The following is a 21,517-nucleotide window of genomic DNA, read 5'->3' as shown; positions in this document are numbered from 1 at the left end:
TGTTTTATGTTTAGTATATGGCCTTCCGACTTCATGACAACTATTTTAAGATTAGGCCTTCAGCCGTGTTTGTTTCAGAATCTGTGGCTTTAATATGTAAATCCTTTTCTGTAAGGTTTCACTATAATTATCTTGAATTCTTGAAACAGCCTTCAGCCATGATCCGTAAATGTTTATCTTAAGGTGGTCTTTAATTATTCTTGAGTAATTGTTTGGGCCTTCAGCCTACAAGATACTTCAAGTTTTCTTAAGATGTTTTTGTTGTACTGTGTAAAAGCTTATCTTTAAAGCCTCTCTTTTATTATTTTAACTTTTTAAACATAGCTGCACAACAGCAATGGATTCACGTAATAAAATTATAAACAGCCGACCAGTTGCAATGGATAAAGAAATTCTTTACCTAGGTTTCGACAAATATAAATTTGTCTTCTTCAGAAGGTAGCCTAAGGACAATGAACATCACAGCTTACATTAGAAAAGTATGGAACTTTTAAGCCAAGGATAAATTTTAACACAAATTAGAGAACTCTTGCATTACAGAAGTATGATAATGATGACTAGTACTTATAATTTTACATTAGTAAGGACTAGTGTACCATCGCCGTTTTTACTGTGTAAAAAAATTTTTATTGAGCTTTCAGCCGAAGGATTTATTTGAATTTTTCTTAATATGGCCTTTAGCCGAAAATTGTAAACACTTGGCTTCTAAAGAAATTCCTTAGCTGATCTGAAATATTATTTCGGCCTTTAGCCGAGAAGATATCGCAATTTTACTTAAGTAAGGCATTCAGCTGTTACTCTAAATACTGGTGTTTTAAAAGGAATCATTTAAACTTATTCTGGAGAAGTTACCTGGGCCCTCAGATGTGAATTGATCTTTGTTGTTTTAAAGAGAAACTGTACATTAGTTTGAGCAATAAAGTTGTGTGTTCCTGTATAACTAACGGTAATTGACCTTGGCCTCTTTCCACAACCTGATTCGCTCTGATCTGCGACAATCAGGTTTCAATGTCAGCCATCACACAGAGCACTGAAACCCAGAATTATTTTTCTGCATTTGCTACATATAAGGAGCAATCAAACGAAAACGAGACTGACGGGAAAAGCGAACTGATTATTACTTCAAAAGTAATCACCGTACTGTTAATACATTTATCCCACTGTGAGGCAAGATGGTCAGTGCTATCATGGAAAAATGATTGCTGTTGGCTACGGAACTATGATTGTACTCAGGTGTTCCATCTCCTAATCTGAAGCAAACTGATGGCCAAATATGCCTTTCTTATGGGCTCCAAAAATATGGAAATCAGCTGGGGAGAGATCAGGACTCTATGGAGGATGTGTAAGGTCTTCACAGAACAACTTCTGCAGCGTAATCGAAACAAGCTGCCAACGCCAACAGAATGCCCATCCACATGTTGCTGAAGTTGTTTTGAATATGTTACAGACACACCCGAGTACTGTCATAGCTCCGGTGGCAACTGCAAATATTTTTCCATGAAGACACTGACTATCTTCTCTCTCAGTGGGATAAACGAAATAAATTATAGCAGTTACTTTTGAAATAATAAACAACTTACTCACATCTTTTCCCATGCGTCTTGAATTCATTTGACTACCGCTTATAGTTTACAGGAGGAAATTCATTCACTGAGTGTAAGATTTATGTGACCAGGTGCCAACACATTGCCAGTTCCAGCACTTCAACGCCAGCTGTCACCCTGTTCCAGCAGTTCTGCAGTTGCCTACAGGTTATCTATAGTTGCTGAACAGTTACGGTCATCAGACATTTTACACTATACGTGGAACATTATTTAAAGTGATAATCAAAGAGTTAAACTGTTGAGAGACTGAACTTAAACTTGCTAAACTGCACTCCATTCTGAACTCCAATGAAGTTACTTAGCAATCATCTACTATAGTACATTAGATTAGGTTCATCAGTGCCATGACCTCCTCACAAAGCAAAAGCTGAGTCTATTTCCTGATGTACATTCTTTTAATAAATGATTGTTATTGTAGTTATGTGTTGTCAACAGTGAATTGTTTTAGAGTTATTGCCCTGTGAAGAGTTTGCAGCAAATGAGCAAGCAGAGAACTTCCGATTAGCTACAGATATATGTGGTGGGGGAGTCACTTCCTTTATATTGGGCAGCACCCTAATGTATACACAAGATAAATGGTAATGAGAAAAAAACAGAGGAATATTCTCATCAGTTTCACATAAGTGGCACTGAGGAAAACCACTGTCAGTACATAAACCGGCGATAGGAAAAAGTCCCGGCGATAGGAAAAAGTCCCGGCGATAGGAAAAAGTCCCGGCGATAGGAAAAAGTCCCGGCGATAGGAAAAAGTCCCGGCGATAGGAAAAAGTCCCGGCGATAGGAAAAAGTCCCGGCGATAGGAAAAAGTCCCGGCGATAGGAAAAAGTCCCGGCGATAGGAAAAAGTCCCGGCGATAGGAAAAAGTCCCGGCGATAGGAAAAAGTCCCGGCGATAGGAAAAAGTCCCGGCGATAGGAAAAAGTCCCGGCGATAGGAAAAAGTCCCGGCGATAGGAAAAAGTCCCGGCGATAGGAAAAAGTCCCGGCGATAGGAAAAAGTCCCGGCGATAGGAAAAAGTCCCGGCGATAAGAAAAGTCCCGGCGATAAGAAAAGTCCCGGCGATAAGAAAAGTCCCGGCGATAAGAAAAGTCCCGGCGATAAGAAAAAGTTCGGGCAATAACATAAATTGGCAACAAAGAAAACATGTCACAATGAGCGATGAAATTTCAAGAGGATTTAAGACAGGTTTGCCACTTTTGCATTATAACTGGCCACCAAATTTGGGGTGAATGCACTGACATTTTTGTGGCGACATTTACTTTAGAGCATAACAATTTCCTTGGACTGATAATATAATTTCTTTTCACAAAAAAAAATCAAACAATGGAAAATCCAGAATTGAAGATGACAACATGGTGAAAAGGATAGTTGTTACTCTCATACACAGGAGATGACAAATCACAGAAAGACACAACAAAAAGATTTTCAGAAAGTTTCAACCAACAAAGCCTTACACAAAAGTAGAAAACACACACACACACACACACACACACACACACACAGAGTCTCTTGCAGCTAGAGCCAGATTGTGAGCAGCAGGGCATTACGAGAGAGGCAACAGATTTTCAGAAAGTTTCAACCAACAAAGCCTTACACAAAAGTAGAAAACACACACACACACACACACACACACACACACACACACACACACACACACACACAGAGTCTCTTGCAGCTAGAGCCAGATTGTGAGCAGCAGGGCATTACGAGAGAGGCAACAGGGTGGGGGTAAGGAAGAGGCTGGGCAGGAAGGGGGAGGGATAGGAGGGTAGGAGTGGGGGACAGTTAAGTGCTGCTGGGAGGGTGCAGGGACGAGGTGGAGAGTGGGGGCAGGTAGGTGCAGTCGGGAGGTTAGACGGAGGGCGGGGAAGAGAACGGGGCATGTGCAGGGGTTAGTGGAAAAGGAGAGAAGTAAAAAACCTGGTTGCATTGATGGAATAGAGGTCTATGTAGTGCAGAAACAGGAATAGGGAAGGGGCTAGATGGGTAAGGACATGACTAACAAAAGCTGAGGATAGGAAGGTTACGGGAACGTAGGATATATAGGGAGTGTGTTCCCACATGCGAAATTCAGAAAAGCTGGTGTTGGTGGGAAGGATCCAGAGGATCCAAATGGCACAGGTTGTGAAGCAGTCATTTAAATGAAAAATGTTGAGTTGGGCAGCGTGCAGGGGAGGTTCAGTTGTTTCTTGGTCACAGTTTGTGAACAACTATTCATGCAGACAGACAGCTTGTTGGTTGCCATGCCTACATATGTGGCAGCACAGTGATTGGGGCTTAGCTTGTAGATCACATGATTTGTTTCACAGGTAGCCCTGCCTTTGATAGGATAGGTGATGTTTGTGACAGGACTGGAATAGGTGATGGTGGGAGGATGTATGGGACAGGTCGTGCCTCTAGGTTTATTACGGGGATATGAGCCATGAGGCAAGAAGCTGGGTGCAGGGGTTGAATAGGTTTGGTGGGTGGCGGAATACCACTATTGGAGGAGTGAGAAGGGTAGTGGGTACTACATTTCACATTTCAGGGCACGAGAGGAAGTCGAAACCCTGGCGGAGAATGTAGTGCAGTTGCTCCAGTCCTGGGTGGCTCTGAGTCATGAGGAGAACGCTCCTCTGGGGCCAGACGATGGGACTTTGGGAGGTGTTGGGTGACTGGGGGGATCTGTTTCTGTTCAAGGTGGAGAATGGCTAGGCTGTATGGAAGGGATTTCTTAGTATGGAATGGGTAACAGCTGGCAAAGTGGAGGTATTGCTAGTGGTTGGTACTGATACAGCCATCTTTGAGGTGGAGGTCAACATCATGGAAGCTGTTTGATGGGTTGAGTGGGAACTGGTGAAGGGAATGGGGGGAGAAGGTGTTGAGGTTCTGGAGGAATGTGAATAGCATTTACTCACCCTCAACCCAGATCACAAAGATGTTATCAATGAATCTGAGCCAGGTGAGGGGTTTGGGATTGTTGGTGTTTAGGAAGGCTTCTTCTGGATGGCCCATGACAGGTTGACATATGATGGTGCCATGTGGGTGCTCATAGCTGTGACCCGGATTTGTTTGTAGGTAATGCCTTCACAGAAGTAACTTTAGGTGAGGATATAGCTGGCCATGGTGACTAGGAAGGAGCTAGCGGGTTTGGAATCTGTTGAGCATTGGGAAAGGTAGCGTTCAACTGCGGTAAGGCCATGTTCATGACTTTATTTCAGGTGTACTTAAATCCTGGATTCTGTATGGTGGTGGGACAGAGTTTTGGAGGGTGTGGTAAGTGTAATGAATATGGGAAACAGGGTTTGTCAGCTATGAGGGGACTGGGGGGAGGCAGGTTTGGAGGTTGTTGTAGAGGTGGTGGACAGTGGTAGTCTAAGGCGCGAGTAGGAAGTGAGCAGGTTGGAGAGTATTTTGAGGTGGTGTTGTGCATGTTGCTCTAGTTGCTGTAGTACAAGAGTTTCAATGTGTGTTATGGGATCCAGGAATTTGGGACTGCGTAGCACCATCCTATGCCAACTTGTTCATCGGCCATCTAGAGCAATCCTTCCTAACCACACACAATCCCAAACCAATCACCTTGTTCAGATTCATTGACGACATCTTTGTGAACTTAGTTGAGCGTGAGGACACACTACCCACATTCCTCCAGAACATCAGCACCTTCTCCCCCATTTGCTTCACCTCTTCCTACCCAACCCATCAAGCCACCTTCCTCAATGTTGAACCACATCTCAAAAGATAGCTGTATCAGTAACCCTGTCCATATGAAACCTACCAACTACCTCCACTTTGACATCTGTCACCCATTCAATAGAGCCTAGCCACCCACGGCCGTCACATCTTTGATGATGAGCAGTCCCTCTCGAAATATACCAAGGGTTTCACTGAGGCCTTTATAGATTGTAATTACCCTCCTCACCTTGCACAAAAACAGATCTCCCATGCCTTATTTTTCCAGTCACCCAACACCTCCCAAAGCCCCAGCGTCTGGCCACAAAGCAGCATTGCCCTCATGACTGAGTATCACCCACGACTCAAGCAAATGAAGTATATTCAGCGTAAGGTTTTGACTACCTCTCATTGTGCCCTGAAATTAGAAATGTCATACCCACTAACCACCCCACTCCTCCCACAGTGATATTCCGCCGCCCACCGAACATACACAATTTCCTAGTCCACCCCTACACAACTCCTGCTCCCAGCCCCCTTGTCTCATGGCTCATATCCATGTAATAAACCTAGTTGCATGACATCCTCCCACCATCACCTACTTCTGCCCTGTCACAAACAGCACCTATCCCATCAAAGGCAGGGTTACCTGTGAAACCAGTCACTTGATCTACAAGCTAAGCTGCAACCGATGTGCTGCATTCTATGTTGGCATGACAACCAACAAGCTGTCTGTCTGCATGAATGGCCTCTGACAAACTGTGGCTAAGAAACAACTCGCCCACCCTGTTGCCGAGCATGCTAGTCCAACACGACATTCTTGATTTCAACGACTGCTTCACAGCCTATGCCATCTGGATCATTCCTTCCTACACCAGCTTTTCTGAATTGTGCTGTTGGGAATTTGCCCTGAAATCTATCCTACATTCCCATAACTCTCCTGGCCTCAACCTTCGTTAGCCCCTTCCCTGTTCCCATTTCCGCACTTCCCTGTTCCAATTCCTGCACTACACAGTCCTCAATTCCACCAATCCACCATCTTTTTACTTCTCTGCTTTTCTGCTAACCACCCCTCCCCTCCTCCTCTCCTCTGTGCCGTGTCTAACCTCCCGACTGCGCCTACCTGCTCCCCTCTCCACCTTGTCCCTACACTCTCCCAACAGCACTTTACCATCCCCACCCCTACCCTCCCGTCCGTCCCCCCTCCCTCTTCCCTACCACCCTCTGTTGCCTCTCCCATAATGCCCTGCTGCTTGCAGTGTATTTCTGTATGTATATTGTCTACTTTTGACAAAGGCCTTGTTGATCTAAAGCTAACTTTCCAACAGTCTTCTTCTTGTGCCTTTCTACAGCTCAACATCTCCACTATATGGTGAGTAGCAACTACCCCTTTCATCATATTGTTACATTCCCATCCTGGATTTTCCGTTGTTTGATTTTGTCTGACAGCTTTTCTTCCATCCTAATCCAGTGTCGTTTTCCTTTTGTTACTATTTTCTAATGCATTACTACACTCAGTGTCCGTCCTACTTTCTCTTCTTTCCTGTGTTTCTCCTATCGCCATACAAACTGTACGACATGCCCTTCTTATGAGCCACTGTATCAACTGTCCTGGCCATGCACAACAGGCATCTACAAGACCATACTGGTTGTCAGTGCAACATCTTATGTCCCACTTTACACCCGCCGACATAATTAATCCATGCTTTCCTATTGATCATTCTCCCTGTGTCACCTTTGCTTATTTTCACGTGTTATTTCCCGCAGCTTTCAGTGCCACATGAACTTGTATCTCATCCTACCAATCCTGCCCAACCTGCCATTCCATACCCTCTCTATACCAGTTCACACCTATTTATCTCTCCTAATCTAGTCCCTTCTGCCGTCCCCCTTCTGACACTTATCCAACCACAGATTGGTAACCCACTGTAAAGTTTTATTTTTATTTTCACTTGATCTCATTATGACTTCACACCAACTTCAGTTGGTTTTCACCCTTCATTATTGGTCTACTCCTTCATATTCATCTTGTTTCCCATTGTTTCATCTCATTCTTCCTTTTTGTAATTTTCCCCCACATGTTTATATTTTTGCAAATTTTTTTGAATGTAATTCTTTGTTATTTATTTATTATGACACGGTTTTCCCACCACCATGGATCCTTGCTCCTTCCATCTTCATCAATACAGAACCCAGTCCCACATACTGTTCCTGTGTTGTTGCTTGGCTCATCAAATCCCACCAAATGGTCTTACCAGCTAATTACCTCATGGAATCCCTGCAAATGGAATTATCACCAAATTACCCATCTCCGGCTGCCACCCTTCCTTCCACAATGACCTCCATCTGTTCAGATTCTGCCAATCCTTAGCCCTCACTAACAAAGTTCTGAAAAACCAGATAGATCAGGACCAAACCTAATTGCAATATCTTCTCTCCATACATAAAATTCTCCTGCTATGCAATCCCCAATTCCTGGATCCTCTAACACACATCGAAACTCTTGTCCTACAGGAACTAGAACAACATGCACAACGCCACCTCAAAATACTCTCCAACCACTCACTTTCTACTCCCTTCGACTACCACTGTCTATCACCTCCACAACGATCTGCAACCCCCCCCCCCCCCCCCCCCCCAAAAAGCAGACAAACTGTGTCTCGCAGACCTACTACATTTACCCCACAGAACTCAATACACAGTCATGAACCTTTCCTCCAAAAGCCTTAGCCCCGCAGAAGTATCAATTCTTTCCAAAAGTCTCACCTTTTGCCCCATCTGCAAATTCAGTCATGCAGGACTTATTAAAGACTTTCTCTCCTCCTGGTCCCTACAGTGGAAACACTTTTTCGCCACCAACCCAATCAGAGTCAACCAAAGACCAAAGTTGAACCCTGCATGACTAAACTCACTCCTCCATCCAACAGTGATCCACCACCACTGGCCCCAAATCACCCCCTGTTAACTTCTTAGAATTTCTTAACTTCGATCCTTGCCTTGTCATCAGTCCCAAAATCTTTCAAAACGCAAATCAACCTTACATCCACAGAAAGATTGGCAATCTGCCACCTAAAAACTGATCCCGACCTTATAATCCCACCTGCTGACAAAGGCTCCACCACTGTTGTTTTGAACCGCAAGGATCACCTGGCAGAAGGACTTTGCCAGCTGTCAGATTCATCCACCTACAAACCATGTCACAATGACTCCATTCCAGAAATTCAGCAGGATCCTCAAATCCTTAAGCCCATCCCAGAACCTCTCCTTGGAATCCATCTCTCTCCTGACACCTACTGTTCTCCACACTCCTATCTTCTAATTGTTTTCTAAAGTCCATAAACCCAATCACCCAGGGCACCCCATTGTGGCCGGTTACTGAGCCCCCACTGAGAGAATCTCTGTTCTCGAAGACAAACATCTTCAGCCCATTACCCGCAACCTACCGTCCTACATAAAAGATACCAATCATTTCCTCCATTGATTCTCCACAGTCCTGTCTCTTTACCACATGGTGCCCTGCTCATCATTATTGAACACTAATTTTCCCAATGCCCAACATATTTCAAACCTACAACCTCCATCTTAATCACCATGACAAACTATATCCTCGCCACAATGACATCTCTTTTGAAGGCATTACCCACAAACTAATCTGGAGCACAGCTATGGGCACTCGCATGTCACCATTCTATGCCAACCTATTCATGGCCCAAACCCCTCACGTGGTTCAGATTCACTGATGTCATCTTCATGATCTGGAACAAAAGTGAGGACACCCTATTCACATCCGTCCAGAATCTCAACACCTTCTCACCCATTCATTTCACCAGGTCCTAACAAACCAAGCAGCCACATTCCTTGATGTTGACCTCCACCTCAAAGACAGCTACATCAGCACCACTGTCTGTATCAAACCACAAGCAATACCTCCACTTCGACAGCTGTTACCCATTCCATAACAGGAAGTCCTTTCCATTCAGCCTAACCACTCATGGCTATCGCATCTGTAGTAATAAGTGGACCATCTTGAAATACGCCAAGGGTCTCACTGAGGCTATCGCAGTTCATTATTACCCTCCCAACCTTGTACAAGAACAGATCTCCGTGCCTTATCTCTCCGGTCACCCACTACCTACCAAACTACCACGTCCGGCCACATAGGGACACTCCCCTCAAGATTCAGTAGCCTCCCCCAGGACTGGAGCAACGGAATTACATCCTCCACCCGTGTTTCAACTAACTCTAGTTGTGCCCTACACTGAGAAATGCTCTACCACTATTGTTTCCGACCCTTCCATAGTGGTATTCTGCCACTCATCGATCCTAAACAATATATTCGTCCATCCCTACACATCTCCTGCTCCCAAACTCTCCCCTCACAGCTTATATCCCTGTAAGACACCTAGATGCAAGAACTGTCCCATACATCCTCCCACCATCCTGTCACTATCATAACCTACCCCATCAAAGGCAAGGCTACCTGTGAAACCAGTCGTGTTTCACAAGCTAACCTGCAACCACTGTGCTGCATTCTATGTGGGCACCACACCCAACAAGCTGTCTGTCTGCAAGAATGGCCACCGACAAACTGTGGCCAAGAAACAACTGGACCATTCTCTTGCTGAGCATGCCACCCGAAACGACACCCATGATTTCAATGACTGCTTCACAGTGTGTGCCATATGGACCCTTCCCACCAACACCAGCTTTTCTGGATTGTGCAGGTAGGAACTCTCCCTGCAGTATATCCTACATTCCCTTAAACCTCCTGGCCTTCCTTTGACAAATGCCTTGTTGGCTGAAAGCTAACTTTCCGACAGTCTTTTGTTGTGCCTTTCTGCGACTCAACATCTACCCTATAAGGTGAGTAGCAACTATCCTTTTCATTACGGTGGGACCTGAGGATACAGCTTTCGCAGCCCCCGAATGCATATCCAGTTTTGCTTCTATTCTGATGTGAGAATGTTACAAAGTCTCTTGCTTCCAAACATATTGTCCACCTGGCACTCTCTCATTGCCCGTGTAGAGCCAGCCGACACAACCCTCTTTCATTCCTGTCAGACGTCACAGCGAGTGTCAACAATATTGCAGCAAGAAACATGTAAGTACGCCACTGGCCCCCATTCAGACTTTTACTGTATCTTGCAGAAAAGAATACTACTGCTGAGTATTTGTCCAATATTTAAACTAGTTCAACTGAACTGGACTCACACAGACTGCAGTTTAAGTGTGTTATATGTTCAGAAAAAGCCAAAGTATGATCGCTCACTGCTCCCCTCTCAGCAATCATTTTCATAGCTCTCAGCCAAGCTGGTGTCTCTATTCCCCTTCCAACCCTTTCATAGTGCTAAACTAAAGCATCTGTGGGAAACAGATTGCAATATCTTCTTGTGTGCAGTTCATATGTAACAATACCAACTAATACATAAACAAAAGATCACAATTACGATTCAGTCCCATTCTTGAACTCTCACTCGTCCGGCAATCTATTGATACCTGTCAGAACTACCTCTGCAACGGGTCTTCCCGGTGTAATTTATTCTCACAACAATTACAGTCAGTTTAATATGATTTATTTCCTTTGCTAGATATTCCATTCTGGATTAATCTTCCTTCTTGTTTCAACAGAATGTCACTATCATGTTCCAAAGCTAACTAAAAGCTAGTAACATTCTTACCCAGTATTCTAATACATGAACAGTGACCAAATTTCTCATTTTCAATTCACTTAGTAAATTATTACAGTCTCTCATATATATTAAAAAAAAAAAAATAATAATAATAATAATACTGGTCTGGGCTCCGAATCAACCGTTTTCTGTAGGAGAACACAGCCATTTTGGAATGTTACATTTACTTAAAAGTGGCAGCTAATGAAGCCTCTTAAAGACATTGTAGGCCTCAGACCACCGGGAATGCACAAAATACCGTGTGTGTGTGTGTGTGTGTGTGTGCGCGCGTGGGGGGGGGGGGGGGGGGGGGGGGGGGGGGGTTGTGTTAGGCAACTTTATGTGGGTCAGACTGTCCGTACTATTGAACAGTGTCGCATAGAACATGAAAGGTGTTTCCGCCAACACTATCCCAACAAAATCAGCTGTAGCGGAGCACGCAGTGGAAAGTGGACACCAAATTGCATTCGACGTTACTTCTATTACTAAACAGACCAACAGCTTATGGGACAGCATAATACACGAAACAATAGAGATCAAAATATTGGCTCACTAAAGATGTTGGATTTCAGCTGAGTATGGACTGTGATCCTGTGATTGGGGAGTTGAAGTGGGCGCGACAGTCACACAACGAAAACATTGCCCTATATGGTTGGGGACTAGGCACCAGTGACGTCACTGATGGTGGTATGGCTATATAAGCATGGCACAGGCATTCTGATGACGGCCAACCACTTGACAATGGCAGAGGAGATTTCAGCCAAAAGCTCATGGCAGATAACCACTTAATGTGGCTCGAAACCAGAGAATATTTTATCATTAAAAGATACATACCATTATGATCATAAAGTCAAATACTAGCACATCTTTTTTATGAAAAATAAAGCAAAACTAAGATATAATGATCATCAATGTATGGATTCACAAATCATCCTATCATAACAGCTTGTCAGAGATTTTCTGTGTAACTCAATAATATGCATAAAATTACTAACCTCAGTAACCAATTTCAGATCTTTACCCACTTTTAAACAAAGTTCTTCAATGATATCTAGATCTCGATTGAAAAATAGTATAGGTACAATAGTTTTAAGATGTGTTGTATAAAAGTCAGCCTCTGAAGAACATTCCAGTAACAGCCACGGAAACTCCTGAGAGAAAAAAAAAAGAAAAAAATTACTTTTCACTAGATATTATCAACATTTAGACTCAAGTCACTTAAGAAATTATAGCAATGGCAAATATGAAATCAATAAAAAATTTTAAAGATACTGAGACTAAGATAAAAACACAACAGGAAAGAATGAGCACTATTCCTACAGCTGATGAAATTGGGCACATGAGCCAAATTTCCTTAGGGGTGTAAATTTATACAAACAGCTGATAGGATCAACAATCTGATTAATAATTTGATTCGTCATACGGGATTATGCTTATAATGTAGCAGAAGGTCCAGCTACTACAATTACACTACAACATAATTATTGGTGGCAGGCTACTAAATTGCATTATTGAAATTAACTAGATAATAAATTGTTCTGTCTGTAAGTTACACTGACTTGAGATTGAGTGCTATTTCAAAATTCATTAATTCCAAATAACTCATTATAATAGATCACCATAGGTCAGGGTAATCACTAAAGCAATGGATTTCTATTCACCACGTCCACAGATCCTTGGTAAAAAGTACTATATACACAACAGGGGAGAAATGCTTAACAGTGCTGGTGGGAAGATAGAACAGGGGGTTCGTGAAGAGAATGCAGTAGAGATAAATTAGAAAATTATATGATGGTCACGGACAGAAACAGAATAAGTGAAAAAGGGAGTTTGGGAAAGTGGGAGTAATACCATATTTACCCGATTATAAGATGACTCTGAATATAAGACAACCCCCAGTTTTTTACAGGGCTCCTTGAGAAAAATTTATTTTCTAACATATTCTGACTAATTAAAATCATAAACTTTCTCTGCCTAAAGAAATAACGTACACATCTCTTCTAAACTTATGCCATTTATTCATTGTCTATGTTTTTGTGAACCAAGGAGAAATAAAATAAACAAAAAAGAAATTGTTTACATCAATTTTTAACTTCACTGCCTTTTTTGTTTACTTTGACTGTTGTCTGTGGTATCACTATTTTTCATCACTGTCGTCATCGTCATCATCATCATCATCATCATCATCATCATCATCATCATCCTAACAGGATGTGAAACTTAGATCATCAGTGTGGAAAATATTTGGTAGTTGCTCCTGAATATGTTGCACTTTCTGAGGTGTGATTCCGGTGCGACCTGAGAACACAGCTGTTTTTTCCTGTAGACATACCAAATTTTCCTTCTATACTGACATGAGAATGTTATGATGCCTCTTGCTTCTGACCATATCACCTGCCTGCTCCTCCTCACTGGCTGTGTAGGACCAGCAGTTGACACACCCGAAGTTGTTCCCATCATATCTAACGGTGAGTGTTGACAATGTTGTTGCGTGAAACACATAAGTATGCCGCTGGCCCCAATCTTGACTTTTAGAATCTCCTGCAGAGACGTGTGCTGTTGTTGAGTATGTGTCCAATTTCGAAGTCAAGTCAAATCTGAGTGTAAATGGATTCAGTCAAACTGCAGTTTAAACATGGTAGATGTACATAAAAAGCCAAAGTACGCAGTATACATTCCATGGTTGGCAACACAACATAATTTGTGCGTGCCCACCACTCCCTCCTCACTCTCATCCTAGTTCACAGCCAAGTTGGTGTCACTGAGCCCCATTCAATGTTCTATAGTGCTGTTCTTGAGCAAAAGTGAAATGTGGATGGCAATATCTTCCAGGGTGCAGGTTATATGTAACAGTAGCAACTAATAAATAAATAAACGATAGCAATTATGATTCAGTCAAGTTTTCGAACTCGCTACGTAGTTATGTCTGTTGGTACTATCTCCACAACAGGTCTTTCCACTGTAATTTATTCTTACAATAATAATTTTAGCCAGTTTAATATGATTTATTTTGTTTTTCAGTCATTTCATTTCTGATTAATTTTCTTTCTTGTTTCTTCTAAATGTCATCAGCTTGTACCAAACTTGATTAAAAACTGGTAAAGTTTTTCCCCGGATATTCTAATAAGTGAGAGCAGCGACCAAATTTCTCATTTGCAACCCGCCTGACAAGTCATAACAGTCTCTCATAAACAAACAAAATATACACTTGGCTTCAGAGTCTAGTAATGGTTTATGAAGGAGAAGATTTTCGCCTCTGAACATTACCTTTACTTAAAAAGGAGTGTAAATGTATGTATACAGTCTCCACATGTGTGATAACTTTAATTACAAACCTCTTCAAATACAACAAAGTTTGTAAGCTGATAGAATTTAGAGCATTAGGTTGCTGCAGTTGCTAGTACATAGTTTCTAGCGCATCCCCTGTGCTACCACTGCAGATCATATGCCACGTGACTGGTCGAGCAAGGTCGATACCGTACTGGATCATGTAATTAAATCCTGACACAACATTATGGAATGCATCGTGTTGCCACCAACTTTGCCCAATGGCAATCTCGAGCCTATCTGAATGCAAGCATTGTTTGCTAAGCCCTACCCTTTGGGATTGCTCAAAATAAAATAAAGCTTCATCTGTAAATGTAAGACAACCCCTAAGATAATCTATTAAACAATGCAGAAACATTGACTGCAGCAGCAATTGCATAATCTGTGAATAAAATACAACGCCATATTTCCCGAATGACAAATCTGAGAAAGAACTTCGTCTTATAATCAGGTAATTATGGCACATACTAAATAATACATGAATGGTAACACAAATGATGGTACACAATGGGGAAGAAAGTGGGAGATTTTAAAGTGTCAGGAATTGATTCCTGCAATGTGATGAAGGTGGTTGAAACAAATGTCAACACACTCTGAGACACATACTTTTTCATCATTTTTCATGGTCGTCTCTGCAACATGGCTTACATTTTTCCCCAAGGTGTTTATCATCCAGCATAACCTGGACAGCCTGAATAGCTTATGAATGTTATACATGCAGCAAGCGGCAAATCTTGGTGAAGGGTAGAGAATTACAGGAGTGTCACTGATAGGCCAGTTGCGTGCAACACTTAACAAGAACATGATTAATAATGTTGAAGGAAGAAAGCCAAGTTAGGGTTTTAGGCTTATTGACATCACTCCTCATTATAGGTGGAGCAATTGAAGAAACACGGGGTGTGTATGTACCTACAAGGTTTATCTGCATGAACAAACGAGATGTATTTTCATACAGGCACCAGTCGAATGTGCCAAAGATATCTTAATTCAAATTACAATGCACTAATACAGTCTGAAGCGGTGGCAGAAAAATTAAAAATGATACCTTCAGATTTTTTTAAAAACACCTTTCTTGTTTTAATGCTTGTAACATAGCTCTTCTGTTCTCATCCACTGCGGTGTACGGATGTATTTTGTTCTAAATGCGCCAAACAAATAAAAAATGGATAGTTCGTGGAAGAAAAGTATTCTATTTCTATGAGCTTCAGGTACACCTATTCCCCTCTACGAGCATCATGAATCATTGCAGCAAATCATTGAGTGCATGGGAATAACCTCCAATAAGACAACTGCAGCATCGTCATCGGCATTGCCATAATACGAGAGGAGAAGTAATTATCATTAATAGCAAGAGATGTTTCAAAAGTAATTACTTCTAGTTCATCTTGCTGAAGACTAAAAGCAGTACCTATTGTCATGTGATGCATGGCATTTGTGTAAAAGAAAAAACTTTACCACTAGACAGGCACTGCTGATTATAACACTATCGTCATACCTTTCTCTCTCACCAAATTTATTGTATTCTTATAGAATACAACCCGTTTAAGCAAAAATGCCTGTGGTCACCTGAAATAATTTGGAGAAACTACAAAAAAACTAAATCGAGAAGAGCCAATAGGAATAAGTGGTCTGGTCAAAAAAATTCTGTAACTTTGTCCACAAAATTTTTCTACACTTGCCTTTTACTTGTTGTACATGGCCTCCTTCGAAATACTCTCCTCCACAATTGATAAACCGCTCCCAACAGCATCTCCAAGCATGGAAGCAGTCTTGGTATGCCTCCTGCTGGATAACGCGAAGTGTCATCTGCAAATTTTCTTTTGTCTCATCTACCACTGCACATCTTCGTCTTTTCAATGGGGTTTTCAACTTTGGAAATAAAACACTTCGCAGGGGGCAGTTCTGGAGAGTAATGAGCATGAGGCAGCACAGCGATTTCGTTTTTTGTGCAACAGCCACACACCAACAACGATGATCGTGAGGGTGCATTATAGTGGTGCAAGAGCCATATCTCGGCACATCTCAGGCTGTTTGCTTCTCACATTTTCTCGCAGGCATCGCAGCCCCTCCCGATAATACTACTGATTAACAGTTTGTACCTATGGCATGAATTCATGATGAAATTGTGTCAAAGGCAAAGAAAATTATCAGTATGGCTTTGACATTTGACCTGACCTGACGAGCTTTTTTTGGTCTTGGAGGACATTTCCTGACCCATTGAGAAGATAGAACCTTGGTCTCAACATAATAACCATAGAGCCACATCTCATCATCAGTTGATTCTCTTAAGCAACATCTCATGCTCATCTGCATGATCCAAAATCTCTTCACAGACTGCAATGCGAAGGTCTTACTTATTTTGACTCGTGAGCCATTGGGCAAAGTTGGTGGCAACACGATGCATTCCAAAATGTTGTGTCAGGATTTAATTACATGATCCAAGTGAAATATTACATTCTTCTGCAATCTATCGGACAGTCAGTCTTTAAATGGCATGCACAATTTTGTTGATGTTCCTGACTCAAGCATTATCAGTAGACGCTGAAGGAAGTACCGAACTATGGTCAGCTTTAACCTCCAGCCAGCCATTTTTGAACCATGTCAACTATTCGCAACACTGAGTATGGCTGAAGCCCTCATCACCATAGGCTCCTGCATCATTTGAGGTGTCTTTATCAAGGGTTTCTTGAGTTTCATGCAAAATTTAATGCAGATGTGTTGCTCCTCTAACTCCACCATCTTGAAATTCGCAAACTGTGTGACACAACATTCTAATCAATACAGCAGTGAACAATAACAGACATACAACAACGAAACTTGCAGCAGTTACACATTAAACACAGGAATACACAGAGATGCCAATTGCATTTTGGCCCAACAAACAATTGCCACAAAATTACGAATGTTCCGGAATTTTTTGAACAGACCTCGTGTGACTGCAGTTCCCGCTGAGTGCAATTTCTTTGCCTTAACCACCGTGCCACTTACCTCCATAAAGTGCTGTGAAGTATATATGCACTAATCTTGGAAGAGTCTTATGATAGGAAAAATATTCACCTCTCAAAAGAAACAACAACTTGTAACATCAGTTTCATGTTATCATGTGGAGGCATATATTCTGAACACACTGTAATCTTGTGACGTTCACAGTTTCTGAATGAGTATTACAGCATCTAGAGCAGAGATATACTGGGTGATTCAAAAAGAAAGAACAGATTTTAATTGTTCATTACAGACAAACTGTGAATGATAGAAATACACTGGGCATGTCGCTGGTGGAGGGAAGGAGGTTCAAAGTTTTATGTTCACATAGACACTATACCATACACTTAACATGAGAATCATGCATTGCTCAAGAAAGATCAAAATGGCAGTCCATCTAATTTCTCTTATGAATCACCAGGTCCCTGTTTACTGAAGCTATGCCCTCAACAATTCCATTTCTCAGATCTTGAAAAGTAGCCGCCATTCGTGGGATGAAGACCCCATCTTTTATGTACCCCAACAGAAAAAAAAATTGCAAGGTGTGAGGTCTGCTGACATGGGAGGCCAAAAATTATGGATGAGGTCTTGTTGTCCACCTCTTCCAATCCAACATTGGAGGATGCTGTTGTTAAGATAATGCTGCACCTCAAGGTGAAAGTGAGGCAGAGTGCTGTCAGGCAGGCGTTGTTTCAGAACTTGCCAAATCATTGTTTGAGGAAGCTGAAGTTCCTGGCATGCCCATCTTGTGGACTTCCGAGGGCTCCATGTGAATGCACCTGGGATACACTCGACATTTTCATCACATGTGCATGGCTGATTAGTGCTCTTCCCTTTGCACGTGCAACAAACTTCCAAGAATTTATGCTAGTCATAAATATTCTTGTACAGAGGTGGCTTCTTGCTAATTTGGCAACAAAATGCAAGTCACACATGAACAATGAAATGACTTAGCTTAAATTCCAACACACAAAATGATTTCTCTTGTGGTGTAGTCATCACGTTGCTACAAGCAGACAACAGCACAAATGTGTCAAAACTTTGAACCTTCATGCTCAATGTGTGTCTATCTTTCATGGTTTGTCCATAATAAGCAACTGAAATACATTCTTTCTTTCTGAATCGACCTGTACAGTTCATCAGCAAGTATAGCTCCTCCATCCTCATCTACATCATAAATTAGTCTATTCTACGGAGGTTGCAGCATTTCACTGCAGGCAACTAAGGATCCAAATATGTCTCTTGACAATACACAAAAGCAATTTCCCCTGTATTAGGAGACTCATTTCCTCCACATGACTCTACCAGCACCTTTATTATATGTAACTGCTTTTTGTTATTTCTGCTAAGGATTGGTAGGTTGTACTGTCTCTTAACACTGTTAATCACCATCCCACATAATTTTCAAATCAGCTGACCAGCCACAAGAAGAGGCACAATTGGAGCCTTTTTTTACACAAACATAGTTTACACTGTCATCAGCTCTCAATTTTTTCTGTGTTTAATACGTCAATGAGAGTGCAGGAAAAAGAAAGAGTGGGAGGATACAGTTTCCAGCCATAATGTTGTAATGTTTGTCTGCCATAAAAGCAAAAATGTAAATTATAGTATTTTTTTCAATTTTGATGCCAAATAGTTTATTTTACACTCTCTAAAATTATTGTAGGGCATATTTAAAACAAACAATAAAAACATAATTACATGAATGAATAAAAACACTATCTGCATATTACACTGGTTTAACCTCTGTCCACAAAAGAGACAAGAGGCAGCATTAAATACAGATTTCAACCAACATAAAGAGCCCAACAAATACATTCTAAAGAGATTTGATAATCAAATGCATGTTCTATAAAAATGATAGCACTGCTGACCCCAAAAATTCCTCATTATGAAACATATGTTTCTAAATTTAGATACTAATAACACTTCTGTATTAAAATGAGCCACTGAGGCAATCAATCAGAGTTACACAATGGCCAAAAAATGATTAGCTTACCTGTATTTGGTATTTACTAAGGCACCAGTGAGTGAAGAGATATTTTAGATTTGCAGCAATAAGCTTACTGCCTATTATGTTCATAGCATTTCCAGCAATAGCAAGCGACTTTTTCACAAGATCTATAACATGGAAGGAACAATATAAGTCATCAACCAAACTGAAAAGTTAAGGGCAGGAACTTAAGTACGAGTTTCTTCAGTGAAAGGAACTTATTAGAGATATGAATAAATCAACAAGTGTAATGTCATACTCATTCGAAACTCATCATCTTTGATATTTGATTCCATAACCGTTTACAAAATTACTGACATTACTCCTTTACTCCTTTGTTTTACACCACTGGGCAAAAACTTAGCAAGATTACTACTACATGCAGTTACCAATGTTCCTAGCATAATAAAAGACTCTGACAGGTCTATTTGGCATATAGATGCATGCTGATAGAACATTTCAATAAAATTATGTAAGATGCATGCCAACTGCAAAAGGAGGAGGGGCAGAAGTTACAGGGAATCCTCAGCAACATATATGCTGAGGTATACTTAGATTTGAAGATATAACATTACAATAAGATATGAGGTCTAGCTGATGTCATGTCAGATACTCTGAAGCCACTTCAGATATGTTAATTTTACACACATCCCAGTCATCTACACTGGAAGTTTTCCAGCCCTTAAATACTCATATATTGGGCTTGATTTGTACCCTTGTTATATATATTGTGAAGAATAGATTAGTAGTATCTAATTAAGAAAACTCTGTGTGTGTGTGTGTGTGTGTGTGTGTGTGTGTGTGTGTGTGTGTGTGTGCATGTGTGTGAGAGAGAGAGAGAGAGAGAGAGAGAGAGAGAGAGAGAGAGAGAGGGGGGGGGGGGGGGGAGTCTTGTAGATATATTGTATTTTGGAGGGGAATTACTTTGTGTGTTGATACTGCAGTGAAAGCTGTGCGAGTCATATGAGGGCCAATGCATATGTTCTGCATCTTTTCATTGAGAGCAGCCTTGGAGACCAGTCCCCATAATAACAATTAAGGGGACTAAGATTTAAAATGATTTTTATTTTTGTCTATCTAGCTGCTTAAACTATCAATACATTAATTAACTAAATAACTGGCATTGTCAAGTTGTAAAGTATTAAACTATTAAACTAGGAAACATGAAATTTAGTGTTGTGAAGAGAGACTTTTTTCTTTTTCAAGTGAATACTTCATAATCAGCAAGTGTCAGTTATTGTTACACAGAGAAGTTTGTTCTTGGCCAGAATATAAATTTACATAACATATATAAGGTTGACTTATATGGACTACAGGTAAACTATACAGTTTATGAGTACACTCATATATGATTAACAGTTACAATATTTCACCTACATTGAATACTTGTCTCCTTACCTTTAGAACAATGGAAGAAATCGAATTAACCACATTGACATTTTGCCCACCTGTCATGACAGTTTTGCCATAAACTTGAATACTGTGAGACTCTTACTGCTTTTCCACACAGTCTGCACTGCAACAATTACAGACCTGTAGCTATACCCACTGCTTTTATTTCTCATTGTATACCTATGACTGTGGCAGTAATCATTTTGACCACTTAACACTTCTCTATGCGCCTATGTCACCTGAGAGTGTCACAAATGCTTAGTTGCATTGCAGGAAGATTTTAATGTGCTACTACAATTATGCCAACACTTGTGAGTTGATTATTGTGTCATGCTTTGTCTAAAGTGCTTTGTTGTGTGTAAGTTGCATTACAGCTATTGAAAGTGGCTCATAACTTGTCAGACTAAGAGGTAATGAAAAATTTAGTAAATCTTCAAAGAATTTTGGAGAAAAAGTCAGGGAAGACAGTGCAACTGAAAAGCAAATAGAACCTGGTAGGGGATGGCATTCAAGTACAGCAGAGGACAAAATTGACGATAAGTGTCAGTATCTTTAACTATTTTTAAGGAGTCTTTGGAATTTGACAAAGACAGGATAGAATGAGACATTTGGGCCACACTTTGAATGCACCAGAAAGATAACAAACACAAAATATACTATATGACGGAGGAGGACCAAGGGCACTTGCGAAGAGAAATATCAAAATTCACACTCCTGTTAGTTCTCAATGACAGTTCCTAAAACTGTACAGACAGACAGAAGCCCATAAGGAACTCGATGTATTCAGTTTTGTAGGTCTGAGGCTTTTTTTGTTCTGGAGTGAATGAACAAATGAGTTTTTTCTGAATCATTTGATGATCACGTTGGCCCTGTAATTAGTGGGGAAGTTTCAGCTGTGTC

At 41.2% G+C, this 21,517-nt stretch overlaps 1 protein-coding gene across 1 annotated transcript in view; it reads right to left on the bottom strand.

Moving 5' to 3' along the window:
* The window catches only part of LOC124777774 (serine-protein kinase ATM-like), a 470,606-nt gene that overhangs the window by 224,306 nt on the left and 224,783 nt on the right, over positions 1–21,517 (bottom strand). Inside the window, exons 22-23 of the mRNA XM_047253284.1 lie at positions 19,232–19,353; positions 11,919–12,074 (exon numbers count right to left, since the gene is read on the bottom strand). Of these exons, the coding sequence (XP_047109240.1) occupies positions 11,919–12,074; positions 19,232–19,353 (278 nt within the window). The remainder of the gene's footprint in view (positions 1–11,918; positions 12,075–19,231; positions 19,354–21,517) is intronic.

This window comes from Schistocerca piceifrons, chromosome 2 (genome assembly GCF_021461385.2).
Source record: "Schistocerca piceifrons isolate TAMUIC-IGC-003096 chromosome 2, iqSchPice1.1, whole genome shotgun sequence".
Lineage (NCBI taxonomy): Eukaryota > Metazoa > Arthropoda > Insecta > Orthoptera > Acrididae > Schistocerca > Schistocerca piceifrons.
Note: the sequence above shows the minus strand (reverse complement) of the source record. Positions and strands in the feature narration are given on the sequence as shown.